This window comes from Pleurodeles waltl, chromosome 12, assembly GCF_031143425.1.
Source record: "Pleurodeles waltl isolate 20211129_DDA chromosome 12, aPleWal1.hap1.20221129, whole genome shotgun sequence".
NCBI classification, from domain to species: Eukaryota; Metazoa; Chordata; class Amphibia; order Caudata; family Salamandridae; genus Pleurodeles; species Pleurodeles waltl.
Genome location: NC_090451.1, coordinates 548,412,418 through 548,430,001, shown reverse-complemented (window position 1 = coordinate 548,430,001; position 17,584 = coordinate 548,412,418). Strand labels below are relative to the sequence as shown.

Here is a 17,584-nt window from a genome sequence, read left to right as displayed (position 1 = left end):
AAGATAATATCACAAACAGCCAACATGAAATGGGCCTGTGCCAACATTTGGAGCCCAGAGGATGGCATCACTCCTGAGGGCAGCTTGACCACTGGAGATAAAGATCTTAGTTTTAAGGATTTTTCAAACTGAATAATTGTATTAAGCAAGTAATGAGGGTGTTGTGTGCAGGAGATCAGTGTTTATCCAGCCATAGCAATGTTTAGGTAGCATCCTTGCAGATTTACAAAAAATGTAAAAAATATGGTGACAACTACCAGAAGATGTCTGTAGAAATAGGACAAAATGAATTAATTGCAGGATTCCAACCATGCTATCACTAGAGCTTGAGTTAACTTTATAAGTCAATATGTTTGTAGGTGCAGGAAGATTTTCTAAAGGAGCGATAACTAGAAATGCACTCTTTTAATAACTCCAATGGTTTGGAGGCTAAAGTTGAGGTTCGAATAAAAAGAAATTACAAGGTTTTTGTTCCATTGTAAAGGATCAGTGGAGGGCTCAGACAATCTGGGCAATCAAACCAACTGCTGTGATTCAAGGCCAACAATTCCTATGATTAAGACTTACACATTTGCCCCATTCAAACATAAATAACTATCTTTCATTCAGTGGTTGAGCTGATCAAGGCCTTCTGTGCACATGGATGTATGTGGTGTTCTCTTAATCATTATGAATCTGGGTTTGATCAGTATATATTTCTAACACAATACTTTCTGTAGCTCAAGCAGATTAATCAGTGGACACATAAAGATACTGACCAGACGGGCAGAGAAAAACCCTCTGGCGTTCCACACCGCATTTGCATAGCGATTGAAACATAGGGTCATCTTCATGTCTGGTGGGCTTCCAATTATGGTCGAAAAATCGAATTGATTTACTTGTTATTCCAATAAAACCATAAGCATCACTCTTGAAAATCGATTTTCTAGGGAATCATTATCTAAGGCCACAAAATCACACTATTTCAGCTCAATTGAAAAAGTGACGAGTTGCTGGGTTTCAGTGGTGGACTTAATCTGATCTCCTTGAGAACAGGGAGAGATGAGTTGCTGTTGTGTTTCAATGGCACACATCTGTAATAGCAACGTAATGCCATGCAGAGCCAGGCTTAAAAGTGGAGGATGCATCGCTGAAGATTTTTCGAGTGTGGCATGACACTTATTCTACATGAGTTAGGATACAATGAGCTACTACACTGTAACTTAAGACATAACATGGTTAAGCTTGGCATCAGGACTGTGGGAGTAGGTTTCAGTTAAACTCAGACTCCCTTCTTCTCCAAATGGAAAGACAACTCTGGAAAATATTAGTTGCGGTGAACAGGCGTCTACAAAAAGCTGCTTACTCACCTTGAGTAACTTAAAGACAAACATCTGGAAATTTCTGTGGCCACAGGACTGAAAGGTAGTCTGACCACCACATGAAATAGGCTCAGGCTGCCTTTTCAACTAAGGAGGCACAGATTTCAGGAAATAGAATGTGATGGCAAGGGTTGAAACACTAAGGCACAACTGATGAGGATGGCAAGCAGACGATTTATATATGAACAACCACCTTATCACAACCCTGAGGGAATCAATGCACGCAGTAGCTCTCATATAAAAATAGAAGTGTTTCATTTTGCTTAAGCAGAAAAGAAAGATAAAGAAGAATGATTGATAGGAAGAAGGGCAGGTGGGTCCAGGACATGCAAAAGGGTTGGTCCCTATCCACCTAGCTCTGATAAATTGGTTTGAGATTATGATATGGACAGCCAATTTCCTATCTAGGAGGCAAGGACATCCTGTGCACAAGGGCATGAGGGAATGGACACCTCAACGTATTTTAAGTATAACTAGTGAAACAAAGAAAGACAGTGCAAGGTTACCAATGGGTTGTCCTGGGTAGAGTCTTAGCTTAGGATAGCCAGGTACATACTCTTCGTCCCGCACCCTGATGCTGTCCGCTTCATGTTTCACAAGGAACTGACGCTCGGCCAAAGTCAGGAACTCCTCAGTCTTCTCTGTGGACACAAACAACTTGTATGTATTGCAAATCTTAAACAGAGCATCATTACATAGACTAATGAATATTCCTAATATTATCTAAATGCTATAGTTCTTCAAAGTTGTTCCGGAATACTCTGTCAATATACTCATTCATGTCCACAAGTAATTGGCTTTGTCCCCTTAGACATCCCCACAAGCTGGTAGATTTTAGGGGGCGCACACTGGTTTTCCAACCATACCTCGCCAACAAACAGATCTGCAAAAAGCCAATCTAAATTATGTGGTGATACTTTTGTTAGGGCTGTCAATGTAATACTGATTTGGCATCAGTTGTTGACAGTGGTTAGTCCTTGATTACACTGGAGTACCCATGTAAATGCTCAATCTGCTAGTCCACCCACTAGTGAAGAGCCCCACTGGCCGATGTCCCGATCCCTTACCACATCAATTTATGTAACAAGTGTGGAGGTAGCTTCAGACCTGTAAGAGAGTCCCTCACACTGCTGGCTAGGAACTACTGACTTTTGCTTTTTGAGGCGCAACACGTTTTGAAAATAAGTGTTGCTACTGGAATTCAGTTACAACTCTCAGAGATAGATAGGAAACAAATATGTGTAACAGTCGTTTATTAGAGTGGCATGGTGTAAGGAAATGCCTCCTTGGCATGGTTACCCCCTGACTTTTTGCCTTTGCTGATGCTATGTTTTGAATTGAAAGTGTGCTGAGGCCTGCTAACCAGGCCCCAGCACCAGTGTTCTTTCCCTAACCTGTACTTTTGTATCCACAATTGGCACACCCAGGCATCCAGGTAAGTCCCTTGTAACTGGTACCTCTGGTACCAAGGGCCCTGATGCCAGGGAAGGTCTCTAAGGGCTGCAGCATGTCTTATGCCACCCTGGAGACCCCTCACTCAGCACAGACACACTGCTTACCAGCTTGTGTGTGCTAGTGAGAACAAAATGAGTAAGTCGACATGGCACTCCCCTCAGGGTGCCATGCCAGCCTCTCACTGCCTATGCAGTATAGGTAAGACACCCCTCTAGCAGGCCTTACAGCCCTAAGGCAGGGTGCACTATACCATAGGTGAGGGCACCAGTGCATGAGCACTGTGCCCCTACAGTGTCTAAGCCAAACCTTAGACATTGTAAGTGCAGGGTAGCCATAAGAGTATATGGTCTGGGAGTCTGTCAAACACGAACTCCACAGCACCATAATGGCTACTCTGAAAACTGGGAAGTTTGGTATCAAACTTCTCAGCACAATAAATGCATACTGATGCCAGTGTACATTTTATTGTGAAACACACCCCAGAGGGCACCTTAGAGGTGCCCCCTGAAACTGTATCCAACTATCTGTGTAGGCTGACTGGTTCCAGCAGCCTGCCACACTAGAGACATGTTGCTGGCCCCATGGGGAGAGTGCCTTTGTCACTCTGAGGCCAGTAACAAAGCCTGCACTGGGTGGAGATGCTAACACCTCCCCCAGGCAGGAGCTGTAACACCTGGCGGTGAGCCTCAAAGGCTCACCCCTTTGTTCCAGCACCGCAGGACACTCCAGCTAGTGGAGTTGCCCGCCCCCTCCGGCCACGGCCCCCACTTTTGGCAGCCAGGCCGGAGAAAATAATGAGAAAAACAAGGAGGAGTCACTGGCCAGTCAGGACAGCCCCTAAGGTGTCCTGAGCTGAAGTGACTCTAACTTTTAGAAATCCTCCATCTTGCAGATGGAGGATTCCCCCAATAGGATTAGGGATGTGCCCCCCTCCCCTTGGGAGGAGGCACAAAGAGGGTGTACTCACCCTCAGGGCTAGTAGCCATTGGCTACTAACCCCCCAGACCTAAACACGCCCTTAAATTTTGTATTTAAGGGCTTCCCTGAACCTAGGAAAACAGATTCCTGAAACTACAAGAAGAAGAAGACTGCTGAGCTGAAAAACCCCTGCAGAGGAAGAACAGAAGACACCAACTGCTTTGGCCCCAGACTTACCGGCCTGTCTCCTGCCTTCCAAAGAAACCTGTTCCAGCGACGCTTTCCAAGGGACCAGCGACCTCTGAATCCTCTGAGGACTGCCCTGCTTCAAGAAAGACAAGAAACTCCAGAGGACAGCGGCACTGCTCCAAAAGAACTGCAACTTTGTTTCAAAGGAGCAGATTTAAAGACCCCTGCAACTCCCCGCAAGAAGCGTGAGACTTGCAACACTGCACCCGGCGACCCCGACTCGACTGGTGGAGAACCAACACCTCAGGAAGGACCCTCCGGCGACTCCGAGTCCGTGAGTAACCAAAGTTGTCCCCCCTGAGCCCCCACAGCGACGCCTGCAGAGGGGATCCCGAGGCTCCCCCTGACCGCGACTGCCTGAACTCCATTTCCCGACGGCTGGAAAAGACCCTGCACCCGCAGCCCCCAGCACCTAAAGGAACGGAACTCCTGTGCAGGAGTGACCCCCAGGAGGCCCTCTCCCTTGCCCAGGTGGTGGCTACCCCGAGGAGCCCCCCCCTTGCCTGCCTGCAACGCTGAAGAGATCCCTTGATCTCTCATTGAAAACCATTGAAAACCCGACGCGTGTTTGCACACTGCACCCGGCCGCCCCGCGCTGCTGAGGGTGTACTTTTTGTGCTGACTTGTGTCCCCCCCGGTGCCCTACAAAACCCCCCTGGTCTGCCCTCCGAAGACGCGGGTACTTACCTGCTGGCAGACTGGAACCGGGGCACCCCCTTCTCTCCATTGAAGCCTATGTGTTTTGGGCACCTCTTTGACCTTTGCACCTGACCGGCCCTGAGCTGCTGGTGTGATAACTTTGGGGTTGCTCTGAACCCCCAACGGTGGGCTACCTTGGACCAAAAACTGAAACCTGTAAGTGACTTACTTACCTGTTAAAACTAACAATACTTTACCTCCCCCAGGAACTGTGAAAATTGCACTGTGTCCACTTTTAAAACAGCTATTTGTGTTTTATGTAAAAAGTATACATGATAATGTAATGATTCAAAGTTCCTAAAGTACTTACCTGCAATACCTTTCATATGAGATATTACATGTAGAATTTGAACCTGTGGTTCTTAAAATAAACTAAGAAAATATATTTTTCTATAACAAAACCTATTGGCTGGATTTGTCTCTGAGTGTGTGTTCCTCATTTATTGCCTGGGTGTATGTACAACAAATGCTTAACACTACTCCTATGATAAGCCTACTGCTCGACCACACTACCACAAAATAGAGCATTAGTATTATCTCTTTTTGCCACTATCTTACCTCTAAGGGGAACCCTTGGACTCTGTACATGCTATTCCTTACTTTGAAATAGCACATACAGAGCCAACTTCCTACATTGGTGGATCAGCGGTGGGGTACAAGACTTTGCATTTGCTGGACTACTCAGCCAATACCTGATCACACGACAAATTCCAAAAATTGTCATTAGAAATTGATTTTTGCAATTTGAAATTTTTCTAAATTCTTTAAAGTCCTGCTAGGGTCTTGTGTTAGTCCCTGTTAGCATTTCGTTTAGAGTTTAAAAGTTTGGTAAAAGTTTGAATTAGATTCTAGAACTAGTTTTAGTTTCTTAAAGTATTCCAACTTTTAGAAGCATAATGTCTAGCACAGATGTGAATGTGCTGGAACTCGACACCACACCTTACCTCCATCTCCAGATGAGAGAGCTAAGGTCACTCTGTAAACTAAAGAAAATAGCAATGGGCTCCAGACCTTCCAAACTACAGCTCCAGGAGCTGTTGGCAGAGTTTGAAAGAGCCAACCCCTCTGAGGATGGCAACACAGAGGATGAGTATAGTGACTTGGAGGGTGATTCCCCCCCACCAGTCCTATCTAGGGAGAACAGGGCCTCTCAAGCCCTGACTCCACAAATAATAGTCAGAGATGCTGGTTCCCTCACAGGAGGGACCAACCGCTCTGAAATCACTGAGGATAACTCCAGTGAAGAGGACATCCAGTTAGCCAGGATGGCCAAAAGATTGGCTTTGGAAAGACAGATCCTAGCCATAGAAAGGGAAAGACAAGAGATGGGCCTAGGACCCATCAATGGTGGCAGCAACATAACTAGAGTCAGAGATTCTCCTGACATGTTGAAAATCCCTAAAGGGATTGTAACTAAATATGAAGATGGTGATGACATCACCAAATGGTTCACAGCTTTTGAGAGGGCTTGTGTAACCAGAAAAGTGAACAAATCTCACTGGGGTGCTCTCCTTTGGGAAATGTTCACAGGAAAGTGTAGGGATAGACTCCTCACACTCTCTGGAAAAGATGCAGAATCTTATGACCTCATGAAGGGTACCCTGATTGAGGGCATTGGATTCTCAACTGAGGAGTATAGAATTAGATTCAGGGGGGCTCAAAAATCCTCAAGCCAGACCTGGGTTGACTTTGTAGACTACTCAGTAAAAACACTAGATGGTTGGATTCAAGGCAGTGGTGTAAGTAATTATGATGGGCTGTACAATTTATTTGTGAAAGAACACCTATTAAGTAATTGTTTCAATGATAAACTGCATCAGCATCTGGTAGACCTAGGACCAATTTCTCCCCAAGAATTGGGAAAGAAGGCGGACCATTGGGTCAAGACTAGGGTGTCCAAAACTTCCACAGGGGGTGACCAAAAGAAAGGGGTCACAAAACCTCCCCAGGGGAAGGGTGGTGAGACAGCCAAAAACAAAAATAGTAAAGAGTCTTCTACAGGCCCCCAAAACCTGCACAGGAGGGTGGGCCCAGAGCCTCTTCACAAAACAATTCTGGGTACAAGGGTAAAAACTTTGATCCCAAAAAGGCCTGGTGTCGTAGCTGTAGTCAGTCTGGACACCAAACTGGAGACAAGGCCTGTCCCAAGAAAAATACCACTTCAAACTCCACTCCAGCTAACACTGGAATGGCTAGTCTCCAAGTGGGATCAACAGTGTGCCCAGAGCAAATCAGGTGTCACACTGAAGCTACATTAGTCTCTGAGGGTGGGGTGGATTTAGCCACACTGGCTGCCTGGCCCCCTAACATGCAAAAATACAGGCAGCAGCTCTTAATTAATGGGACAAGTGTAGAGGGCCTGAGGGATACAGGTGCCAGTGTCACTATGGTGACAGAGAAACTGGTTTCCCCTGGCCAATACCTGACTGGACAAACCTATCCAGTCACCAATGCTGACAATCAAACTAAAGTACATCCCATGGCAATGGTAACTTTAGAGTGGGGAGGGGTCAATGGCCTGAAACAGGTGGTGGTCTCCTCGAATATCCCAGTAGACTGTTTGCTTGGAAACGATCTGGAGTCCTCAGCATGGGCTGAGGTAGAACTGAAAACCCATGCAGCCATGCTGGGTATCCCTGAACTGGTGTGTGTCAAGACAAGGGCACAGTGCAAGGCACAGGGTGAAAAAGTAGAGCTGGAGTCTGGAAGAAAGGCCCAGCCTACCAAGAGAAAAGGAAAGTCAGCTGGGAAACCAGCTGCAACACAACAAGAAAAAGAGAACCTCTCTTCTCAGGAAGAGGTTCTGCCCTCTGAGGGAACTGAGCCTATGGAGCTGGAACCTTATCAGGTTGAGCTCTTGGGCCCAGGGGGACCCTCAAGGGAAGAGTTGTGTAAGGGACAAGAAACCTGTCCCTCTCTTGAAGGCCTTAGGCAGCAAGCTGCTGAAGAGTCCAAAGGCAAGAAAAATGGAACACATAGGGTCTATTGGGAAGATGGACTCCTGTACACTGAGGCAAGAGATCCCTAACCTGGTGCCACTAGGAGAGTGGTAGTGCCTCAGGGTTTCAGAGAGTTTATTCTGACCTTAGCCCATGATATTCCCCTTGCTGGGCATTTGGGACAAACCAAGACGTGGGAGAGGTTAGTCAACCACTTCTACTGGCCCAATATGACCCAGAAGGTTAAGGAGTTTTGCCTCTCCTGCCCCACCTGTGAAGCCAGTGGTAAGACAGGTGGGCATCCAAAGGCCCCCCTCATTCCACTTCCAGTGGTGGGGGTCCCCTTTGAAAGAGTGGGTGTGGACATAGTGGGTCCACTGGAACCTCCCACAGCCTCAGGAAATATGTACATCCTAGTAGTAGTGGATCATGCTACTAGGTATCCTGAAGCTATTCCCCTTAGGTCGACTACTGCCCCTGCAGTAGCCAAGGCCCTCATTGGTATCTTTACCAGAGTGGGTTTCCCTAAGGAGGTGGTGTCTGACAGAGGTACCAACTTCATGTCAGCATACCTAAAACACATGTGGAATGAGTGTGGAGTGACTTATAAGTTCACTACACCATATCATCCACAAACTAATGGCCTTGTTGAGAGATTCAACAAGACATTAAAGGGCATGATCATGGGGCTCCCAGAAAAACTCAAAAGGTGATGGGATGTCCTCTTGCCATGTCTGCTTTTCGCTTACAGAGAGGTGCCTCAGAAGGGAGTAGGGTTCTCACCCTTTGAACTTCTGTTTGGCCACCCTGTAAGGGGACTACTTGCTCTTGTTAAAGAAGGCTGGGAGAGACCTCTTCATGAGCCTAAACAAGACATAGTGGACTATGTACTTGGCCTTCGCTCAAGAATGGCAGAGTACATGGAAAAGGCAAGTAAAAACCTTGAGGCCAGCCAACAGCTCCAGAAGTTTTGGTATGACCAAAAGGCTGCAATGGTTGAATTCCAACCAGGGCAGAAAGTTTGGGTTTTGGAGCCTGTGGCTCCCAGGGCACTTCAGGACAGATGGAGTGGCCCTTACCCAATACTGGAAAAGAAGAGTCAGGTCACCTACCTGGTGGACCTAGGCACAAGCAGGAGCCCCAAGAAGGTGATCCATGTAAACCGCCTAAAACTCTTCCATGATAGGGCTGATGTAAATCTGTTGATGGTAACAGATGAGGACCAGGAAGCTGAGAGTGAGCCTCTTCCTGATCTCCTCTCATCAGACCCTAAAGATGGCTCAGTGGATGGAGTGATCTATTCAGACACCCTCTCTGGCCAACAGCAATCTGACTGTAGGAAGGTCCTGCAACAGTTTGCTGAGCTCTTTTCCCTAACCCCTGGTCAGACACACCTGTGCACCCATGATGTGGACACAGGAGACAGCATGCCTGTCAAAAACAAAATATTCAGACAGTCTGATCAAGTTAAGGAAAGCATCAAGGTGGAAGTCCACAAGATGCTGGAATTGGGAGTAATTGAGCACTCTGAAAGCCCCTGGGCTAGCCCAGTGGTCTTAGTCCCCAAACCTCACACCAAAGATGGAAAGAGAGAGATGAGGTTTTGTGTGGACTACAGAGGTCTCAATTCTGTCACCAAGACAGATGCCCATCCCATTCCTAGAGCTGATGAGCTGATAGACAAATTAGGGGCTGCCAAATTCTTAAGTACCTTTGACTTAACAGCAGGGTACTGGCAAATCAAAATGGCCCCTGGAGCAAAAGAAAAGACAGCATTCTCCACACCTGATGGGCATTATCAGTTCACTGTTATGCCCTTTGGTTTAAAGAATGCCCCTGCCACCTTCAAAAGGTTGGTGAATCAAGTCCTTGCTGGGTTGGAATCCTTTAGTGCAGCTTATCTTGATGATATTGCTGTCTTCAGCTCCACCTGGCAGGATCACCTGGTCCACCTGAAGAAGGTTTTGAAGGCTCTGCAATCTGCAGGCCTCTCTATCAAGGCATCCAAATGCCAGATAGGGCAGGGAACTGTGGTTTACTTGGGACACCTTGTAGGTGGAGGCCAAGTTCAGCCACTCCAGCCTAAGATCCAGACTATTCTGGACTGGGTAGCTCCAAAAACCCAGACTCAAGTCAGGGCATTCCTTGGCTTGACTGGGTACTATAGGAGGTTTGTGAAGGGATATGGATCAATAGTGACAGCCCTCACAGAATTGACCTCCAAGAAAATGCCCAAGAAAGTAAACTGGACTGTAGAGTGCCAACAGGCCTTTGACACCCTGAAACAAGCTATGTGCACAGCACCAGTTCTAAAAGCTCCAGATTACTCCAAGCAATTCATTGTGCAAACAGATGCCTCTGAACATGGGATAGGGGCAGTTTTGTCCCAAACAAATGATGATGGCCTTGACCAGCCTGTTGCTTTCATTAGCAGGAGGTTACTCCCCAGGGAGCAGCGTTGGAGTGCCATTGAGAGGGAGGCCTTTGCTGTGGTTTGGTCCCTGAAAAAGCTGAGACCATACCTCTTTGGTACTCACTTTGTAGTTCAAACTGACAACAGACCTCTCAGATGGCTGATGCAAATGAAAGGTGAAAATCCAAAACTGTTGAGGTGGTCCATCTCCCTACAGGGAATGGTCTTTATAGTGGAACACAGACCTGGGACTGCCCATGCCAATGCAGATGGCCTTTCCAGGTTCTTCCACTTAGAAAATGAAGACTCTCTTGGGAAAGGTTAGTCTCATCCTCTTTCGTTTGGGGGGGGTTGTGTAAGGAAATGCCTCCTTGGCATGGTTACCCCCTGACTTTTTGCCTTTGCTGATGCTATGTTTTGAATTGAAAGTGTGCTGAGGCCTGCTAACCAGGCCCCAGCACCAGTGTTCTTTCCCTAACCTGTACTTTTGTATCCACAATTGGCACACCCTGGCATCCAGGTAAGTCCCTTGTAACTGGTACCTCTGGTACCAAGGGCCCTGATGCCAGGGAAGGTCTCTAAGGGCTGCAGCATGTCTTATGCCACCCTGGAGACCCCTCACTCAGCACAGACACACTGCTTACCAGCTTGTGTGTGCTAGTGAGAACAAAATGAGTACGTCGACATGGCACTCCCCTCAGGGTGCCATGCCAGCCTCTCACTGCCTATGCAGTATAGGTAAGACACCCCTCTAGCAGGCCTTACAGCCCTAAGGCAGGGTGCACTATACCATAGGTGAGGGCACCAGTGCATGAGCACTGTGCCCCTACAGTGTCTAAGCCAAACCTTAGACATTGTAAGTGCAGGGTAGCCATAAGAGTATATGGTCTGAGAGTCTGTCAAACACGAACTCCACAGCACCATAATGGCTACACTGAAAACTGGGAAGTTTGGTATCAAACTTCTCAGCACAATAAATGCACACTGATGCCAGTGTACATTTTATTGTGAAACACACCCCAGAGGGCACCTTAGAGGTGCCCCCTGAAACTGTATCCAACTATCTGTGTAGGCTGACTGGTTCCAGCAGCCTGCCACACTAGAGACATGTTGCTGGCCCCATGGGGAGAGTGCCTTTGTCACTCTGAGGCCAGTAACAAAGCCTGCACTGGGTGGAGATGCTAACACCTCCCCCAGGCAGGAGCTGTAACACCTGGCGGTGAGCCTCAAAGGCTCACCCCTTTGTTCCAGCACCGCAGGACACTCCAGCAAGTGGAGTTGCCCGCCCCCTCCGGCCACGGCCCCCACTTTTGGCGGCAAGGCCGGAGAAAATAATGAGAAAAACAAGGAGGAGTCACTGGCCAGTCAGGACAGCCCCTAAGGTGTCCTGAGCTGAAGTGACTCTAACTTTTAGAAATCCTCCATCTTGCAGATGGAGGATTCCCCCAATAGGATTAGGGATGTGCCCCCCTCCCCTTGGGAGGAGGCACAAAGAGGGTGTACTCAACCTCAGGGCTAGTAGCCATTGGCTACTAACCCCCCAGACCTAAACACGCCCTTAACTTTAGTATTTAAGGGCTTCCCTGAACCTAGGAAAACAGATTCCTGAAACTACAAGAAGAAGAAGACTGCTGAGCTGAAAAACCCCTGCAGAGGAAGAACAGAAGACACCAACTGCTTTGGCCCCAGACTTACCGGCCTGTCTCCTGCCTCCCAAAGAAACCTGCTCCAGCGACGCTTTCCAAGGGACCAGCGACCTCTGAATCCTCTGAGGACTGCCCTGCTTCAAGAAAGACAAGAAACTCCCGAAGACAGCGGCACTGCTCCAAAAGAACTGCAACTTTGTTTCAAAGGAGCAGATTTAAAGACCCCTGCAACTCCCCGCAAGAAGCGTGAGACTTGCAACACTGCACCCGGCGACCCCGACTCGACTGGTGGAGAACCAACACCTCAGGGAGGACCCTTCGGCGACTCCGAGTCCTTGAGTAATCAAAGTTGTCCCCCCTGAGCCCCCACAGCGACGCCTGCAGAGGGAATCCCGAGGCTCCCCCTGACCGCGACTGCCTGAACTCCATTTCCCGACGGCTGGAAAAGACCCTGCACCCGCAGCCCCCAGCACCTAAAGGAACGGAACTCCTGTGCAGGAGTGACCCCCAGGAGGCCCTCCCCTTGCCCAGGTGGTGGCTACCCCGAGGAGCCCCCCCCTTGCCTGCCTGCAACGCTGAAGAGATCCCTTGATCTCTCATTGAAAACCATTGAAAACCCGACGCGTGTTTGCACACTGCACCCGGCCGCCCTCGCGCTGCTGAGGGTGTACTTTTTGTGCTGACTTGTGTCCCCCCCGGTGCCCTACAAAACCCCCCTGGTCTGGGCTCCGAAGACGCGGGTACTTACCTGCTGGCAGACTGGAACCGGGGCACCCCCTTCTCTCCATTGAAGCCTATGTGTTTTGGGCACCTCTTTGACCTTTGCACCTGACCGGCCCTGAGCTGCTGGTGTGATAACTTTGGGGTTGCTCTGAACCCCCAACGGTGGGCTACCTTGGACCAAAAACTGAAACCTGTAAGTGACTTACTTACCTGTTAAAACTAACAATACTTTACCTCCCCCTGGAAATGTGAAAATTGCACTGTGTCCACTTTTAAAACAGCTATTTGTGTTTTATGTAAAAAGTATACATGCTAATGTAATGATTCAAAGTTCCTAAAGTACTTACCTGCAATACCTTTCAAATGAGATATTACATGTAGAATTTGAACCTGTGGTTCTTAAAATAAACTAAGAAAATATATTTTTCTATAACAAAACCTATTGGCTGGATTTGTCTCTGAGGCCCATATTTATACTTTTCGACGCTAAACTGCGCTAACGCAGTTTAGCGTCAAAAAGTTTTGCGCCGTCTAACGCCATTCTGAAGCGCCAAGCGGGCGCCGTATTTATGGAATGGCGTTAGACGGCGCAATCAGACCGGCGCTGCCTGGTTTGCGTGGGAAAAAACCACGTAGACCAGACAGCGCCGGCGTAGGGGGAAAATGGCGCATGGGCGTCTTAAAATGGGGCAAGTCAGGTTACGTCGAAAAAATCGTCTTAACCCGACTTGCGCCATTTTTTAACGACGCCCATCCCCCATCAACATGACTCCTATCATTGTAAAGATAGGAGTCATGCCCCCTTGCCCAATGGCCATGCCCAGGGGACTTCTGTCCCCTGGGCATGGTCATTGGGCATAGTGGCATGTAGGGGGGCACAAATAAGGCCCCCCTATGCCACCAAAAAAAAATATAAAAAATAAAAAATTATACTTACCTGAACTTACCTGAATGTCCCTGGGGTGGGTCCCTCCATCCTTGGGGGTCCTCCTGGGGTGGGCAAGGGTGGCAGGGGGGGTCCCTGGGGGCATGGGAGGGCACCTGTGGGCTCATTTTGAGCCCACAGGCCCCTTAACGCCTGCCCTGAGCAGGCGTTAAAAAGTGGCGCAAATGCGCCGTTTTTAGCCACGCCAACTCCCGGGCGTCTCTTTTGCCCGGGAGTATAAATACCACGTAAAGTCCTGGGAGTCATTTTTTAGACGGGAACGCCTCCCTTGCATATCATTAACGCAAGGAAGGGGTTCACGCTAAAAAATGACGCACATTCCGGGAACTTTGGCGCTATTCGCCTCTAACGCCATAGTATAAATATGGCGTTAGTTGGCGTTAGTTTTGCGTCGAAATTGCGTCAAAAAAAACGACGCAATTTCGGCGCAAACGGAGTATAAATATGGCCCTGAGTGTGTGTTCCTCATTTATTGCCTGGGTGTATGTACAACAAATGCTTAACACTACTCCTTTGATAAGCCTACTGCTCGACCACACTACCACAAAATAGAGCATTAGTATTATCTCTTTTTGCCACTATCTTACCTCTAAGGGGAACCCTTGGACTCTGTGCATGCTATTCCTTACTTTGAAATAGCACATACAGAGCCAACTTCCTACACATGGGGGGTCATTCCAAGTCTGGCGGGCGGCGGAGGCCGCCCGCCAGACTTCCCCCCTCCGAAATACCACTCCGCGGTCGAAAGACCGCGGAGGGTATTCTAAGTTTTTCCCTGGGCTGGCGGGCGGTCGCCAAAAGACTGCCCGCCAGCCCAGGGAAAAACTCCCTTCCCACGAGGATGCCAGCTCGTAATCGAGCCGGCGGAGTGGGAAGGTGCGACGGGTGCTGTTGCACCCGTTGCGTATTTCACTGTCTGCCAAGCAGACAGTGAAATACTTGTAGGGGCCCTCTTACGGGGGCCCCTGCAGTGCCCATGCCAGTGGCATGGGCACTGCAGGGGCCCCCAGGGGCCCCGCGACCCCCCCTACCGCCATCCGGTTCCCGGCGGGCGGACCGCCGGGAACTGGATGGCGGTAGGGGGGGTCGGAATCCCCTCGGCCTTGGAGGATTCCAAAGGGCAGCGGTACACTGGCGGGAGACCACCAGTGTTGCCGGTCCGACCGCGGCTTTACCGCCGCGGTCGGAATGCCCTTGGGAGCACCGCCGGCCTGTCGGCGGTGCTCCCGCGGTCCTCCAACCCGGCGGTCATTGACCGCCAGGGTTGGAATGACCCCCATGGTGTACAAAATTCTTCCATCTAGTGGTTGGCTTCTGAAACATATCTAGCATTTCACAAAAGTGAACAAAGTGTCATGTCTTGAATGACTTTGATATTAACCAAATGCCCACAGGCCTCACACCTCAATTCCACACTATATGAGTGGACTAAACTGAATATTTAGTTTTGTATACAAATTCAGTGGTGGCTGCTACCAGGCAGGGCAGGCGGGGCAACGGGGGGCACGGGGGGGGTAGTAAACATATTTTTAAATGTACTTACCTGCAGCCTTGCCTCCCACCCTCTGCCACTCCTGCCTCAGTGCTTCCTTTCCTTTGCTCCCCTCCTCACCCAATCCAGATGCTTCTCTCTGGGATTGGCCTTAGAGGGCTGAAATGCCACTCAATTTGTGAGTGGGAGCCTGCACTTGGTCTCCACTTGTCGGTGTTGAGTTCTAAGTGCGCATGTCAGTTTGGCCGGACAAACTGACATGCGCACTCAGGGCCATATTTATAGGCCCCTCGTGCCACAGGAGCGTCACTTTTTGTGACGCTCCTGTGGCGCTAAGCACTGCGCCGTATTTACAAGGTGGCGTTAGCCACATTTAGTGGTTTAACGCCACCTTGTAAATACGGCCCCTTCCCACGCAGCACTGTGTGTGGAAGGGGCTTGCAATGGGTGTTGCTGTGGCCGTGCCACAGCAACACCCATTGCATTTTGACACTGCCTCAGATTTATGACATTTCGTAAACCTGAGGCAGCACCAAAATCTAATGCCACCCCCAGTGGTGGCATTAGCAGGGAGCAAAGAATAGGAATACTTCTATGCCTCCCTGTTTTTAAATTTTTCTATGCATGCTGCATTCTGCAGCACACATAGAAAGAGCAAAATGCCAGAAATGATTGTTTATGTGCTGGAAGGTGTCCCTTCCTGCACATAAACATTCATTTGAAAATGACGCTTTGGCACTTCTCTGAGTGCTGCATTGTGCAGCACACACAGAAGTGCCAAAGCGCCATTAGTGATTGTTTCTGTGCATGAAGGCACACCTTCCCACACATAAACAATCACACCCCTCAACACAAACATCCTTGCACAAAGGTGCAAGGAGCCTGCGTTGGCAGCTAAATTTAGCGCCAGCGCAGGGGAAAATGCAGGGGTGTGCCATATTCACTTAAATTAGGGGCAAGCAGCGCTGCCCAGGCGGATTATCACCGCCGGGCAAAAGTGGCGGAATACCGCCGGCCCCGGCGGTGCAACGGCGGCGCTTCCGCTGCGGTCGTAATAGGCCAGGAAGCACCGCCAGCCTGTTGGCGGTGCTTCCGTCATTTTACCCATGGCAGTCTCGGACCGCCAGGGTCAAAATGACCCCCATTAACTTTAAAACTGCTGCTTTCTAGCCGATGCTGTACATCAATTGGTTTGCATGGGCTTTGTCTAAAAAAAATACTCTCTCATTTCTAAGTTTAGAATTTGCTTTCCCCACATTGTAAACTGGGCATCTGCTTGCAAAGAAAAACATTCAGACATTCTACCACTAAAATCACCAGGGCATTAACCTTTCGATAGTACAGTATTGTTTCACGCTGATAATGATCAGCTAACAGAAGGAAGAAAAGAAGAAAAGAACAAGCACTGGCAATGCTATTGGGTTTGCCAATGTGTTTTAGCCATGTTGTACACCAGCGTGGCTGCTGTTCAGCATGGCTAAAGGTTTGTGGCGAAGAGGAGAGTGGTGTGGAGTGGCATAGAGTTGAGTGTCTTGGAGCGTTGTAGAGTGACATATAGTGTCGTAGAGTGGAGTGTAGTGGAGAGGAGTGAAGTGTCTTGGATTGGTGTGGAGTGTCATAGAGTGGCATTGCGAAGAGTGTAGTAAAATGTTATAGCGTGGAGTGGCACAGCATGGAGTGGCATAGTCGCAGAGTGTCATAGAGAAGAGTGGCATAGAAGTGTATCAGGTGTCAGAGTGTCACAAAGTGAAATGTCGTAGAGTGGAGTGTCGTGGAGTGACTTAGAGTGAAGTGCCATAGAGTGGAGTGGTGTAGATTGGTGTGACCTAGAGTGAAGTGGCACAGAGTGTCATAGAGTGGACTGGAGTGTCATAGAGTGGAGTGGCATAGAGTGGAGATTGGAGCAGAGTGGCCTCGAGTGGAGTGGCATAGAGTGCTGTAGAGTGTCACAGAGTGGCCTAAATGTGAGTGGCATAGTTTGGCGTGGAGTGTCATAGAGTGACATGGAATGGAGTGGCACAAAATGGAGTAGTGTTGTAGAGTTGAGTGTTGTACAGTAAAGTGCATTGGCACAGAATGGCTTAGAGTATAGTTCAGCAGTGTTATAAACTGGATTAAAGATTTGAAAAAAGAGTAGGGTGGAATGTTGTAGATTGGAGTGGCATTGGCGTAGCACAGAGAGGAGTAAAGTGTTGTACAGTGGCATTGTGTGGAGTGGTGTAGAGAGAGTGGCGCTGTGTGGCATAAAGAGTGGAGTGACGTAAAATGTTGTGGAGTGTTGTAGAGTGGAATGTCGTACAATGGACTATCGTAGAGTAAACTAGAGTGTCATATATTGTCACAATGTCTGATCAGTGACCTCCCTGCAGTCACTGCGAAGTGGAACATACTGCAGATACAGATGAGGAGCCGGGAACAGGGGAGGACATGCCATTTTGTCTCAATCCAAGAAACAATCTAGTATTTTCTCATGCTCAAATAGGGAAAGTGCAACTGTTTGGTTTCTTAAGCAATGAATAGGTTACCTGCACCTATAGGTGTTGAAAAATCAATAAATCGCCATTAGAAGGGTACATCAAGTAACATAATACATTTAGTGCAACTAGCAGTTTACTGGATTAATGCATCCACTAAAGAGATCTGTGTTTTACCCCATGTTCACCGGTTCATATTCCAGCAGGTTAATTCAGTCTTTCATCCTTCTGAAGTCAATAAAATGAATGCCACTAAGTTCAGCAATATA

The 17,584-nt window shown here is 48.5% G+C and overlaps 1 protein-coding gene across 1 annotated transcript in view; it reads right to left on the bottom strand.

Annotated features, from left to right (window-relative positions):
• Positions 1–17,584, bottom strand: part of LOC138268182 (anoctamin-10-like) — a 309,854-nt gene that overhangs the window by 168,017 nt on the left and 124,253 nt on the right. The window contains exon 4 of the mRNA XM_069217604.1: positions 1,868–2,002. Coding sequence (XP_069073705.1) covers positions 1,868–2,002 — 135 coding nt within the window. The remainder of the gene's footprint in view (positions 1–1,867; positions 2,003–17,584) is intronic.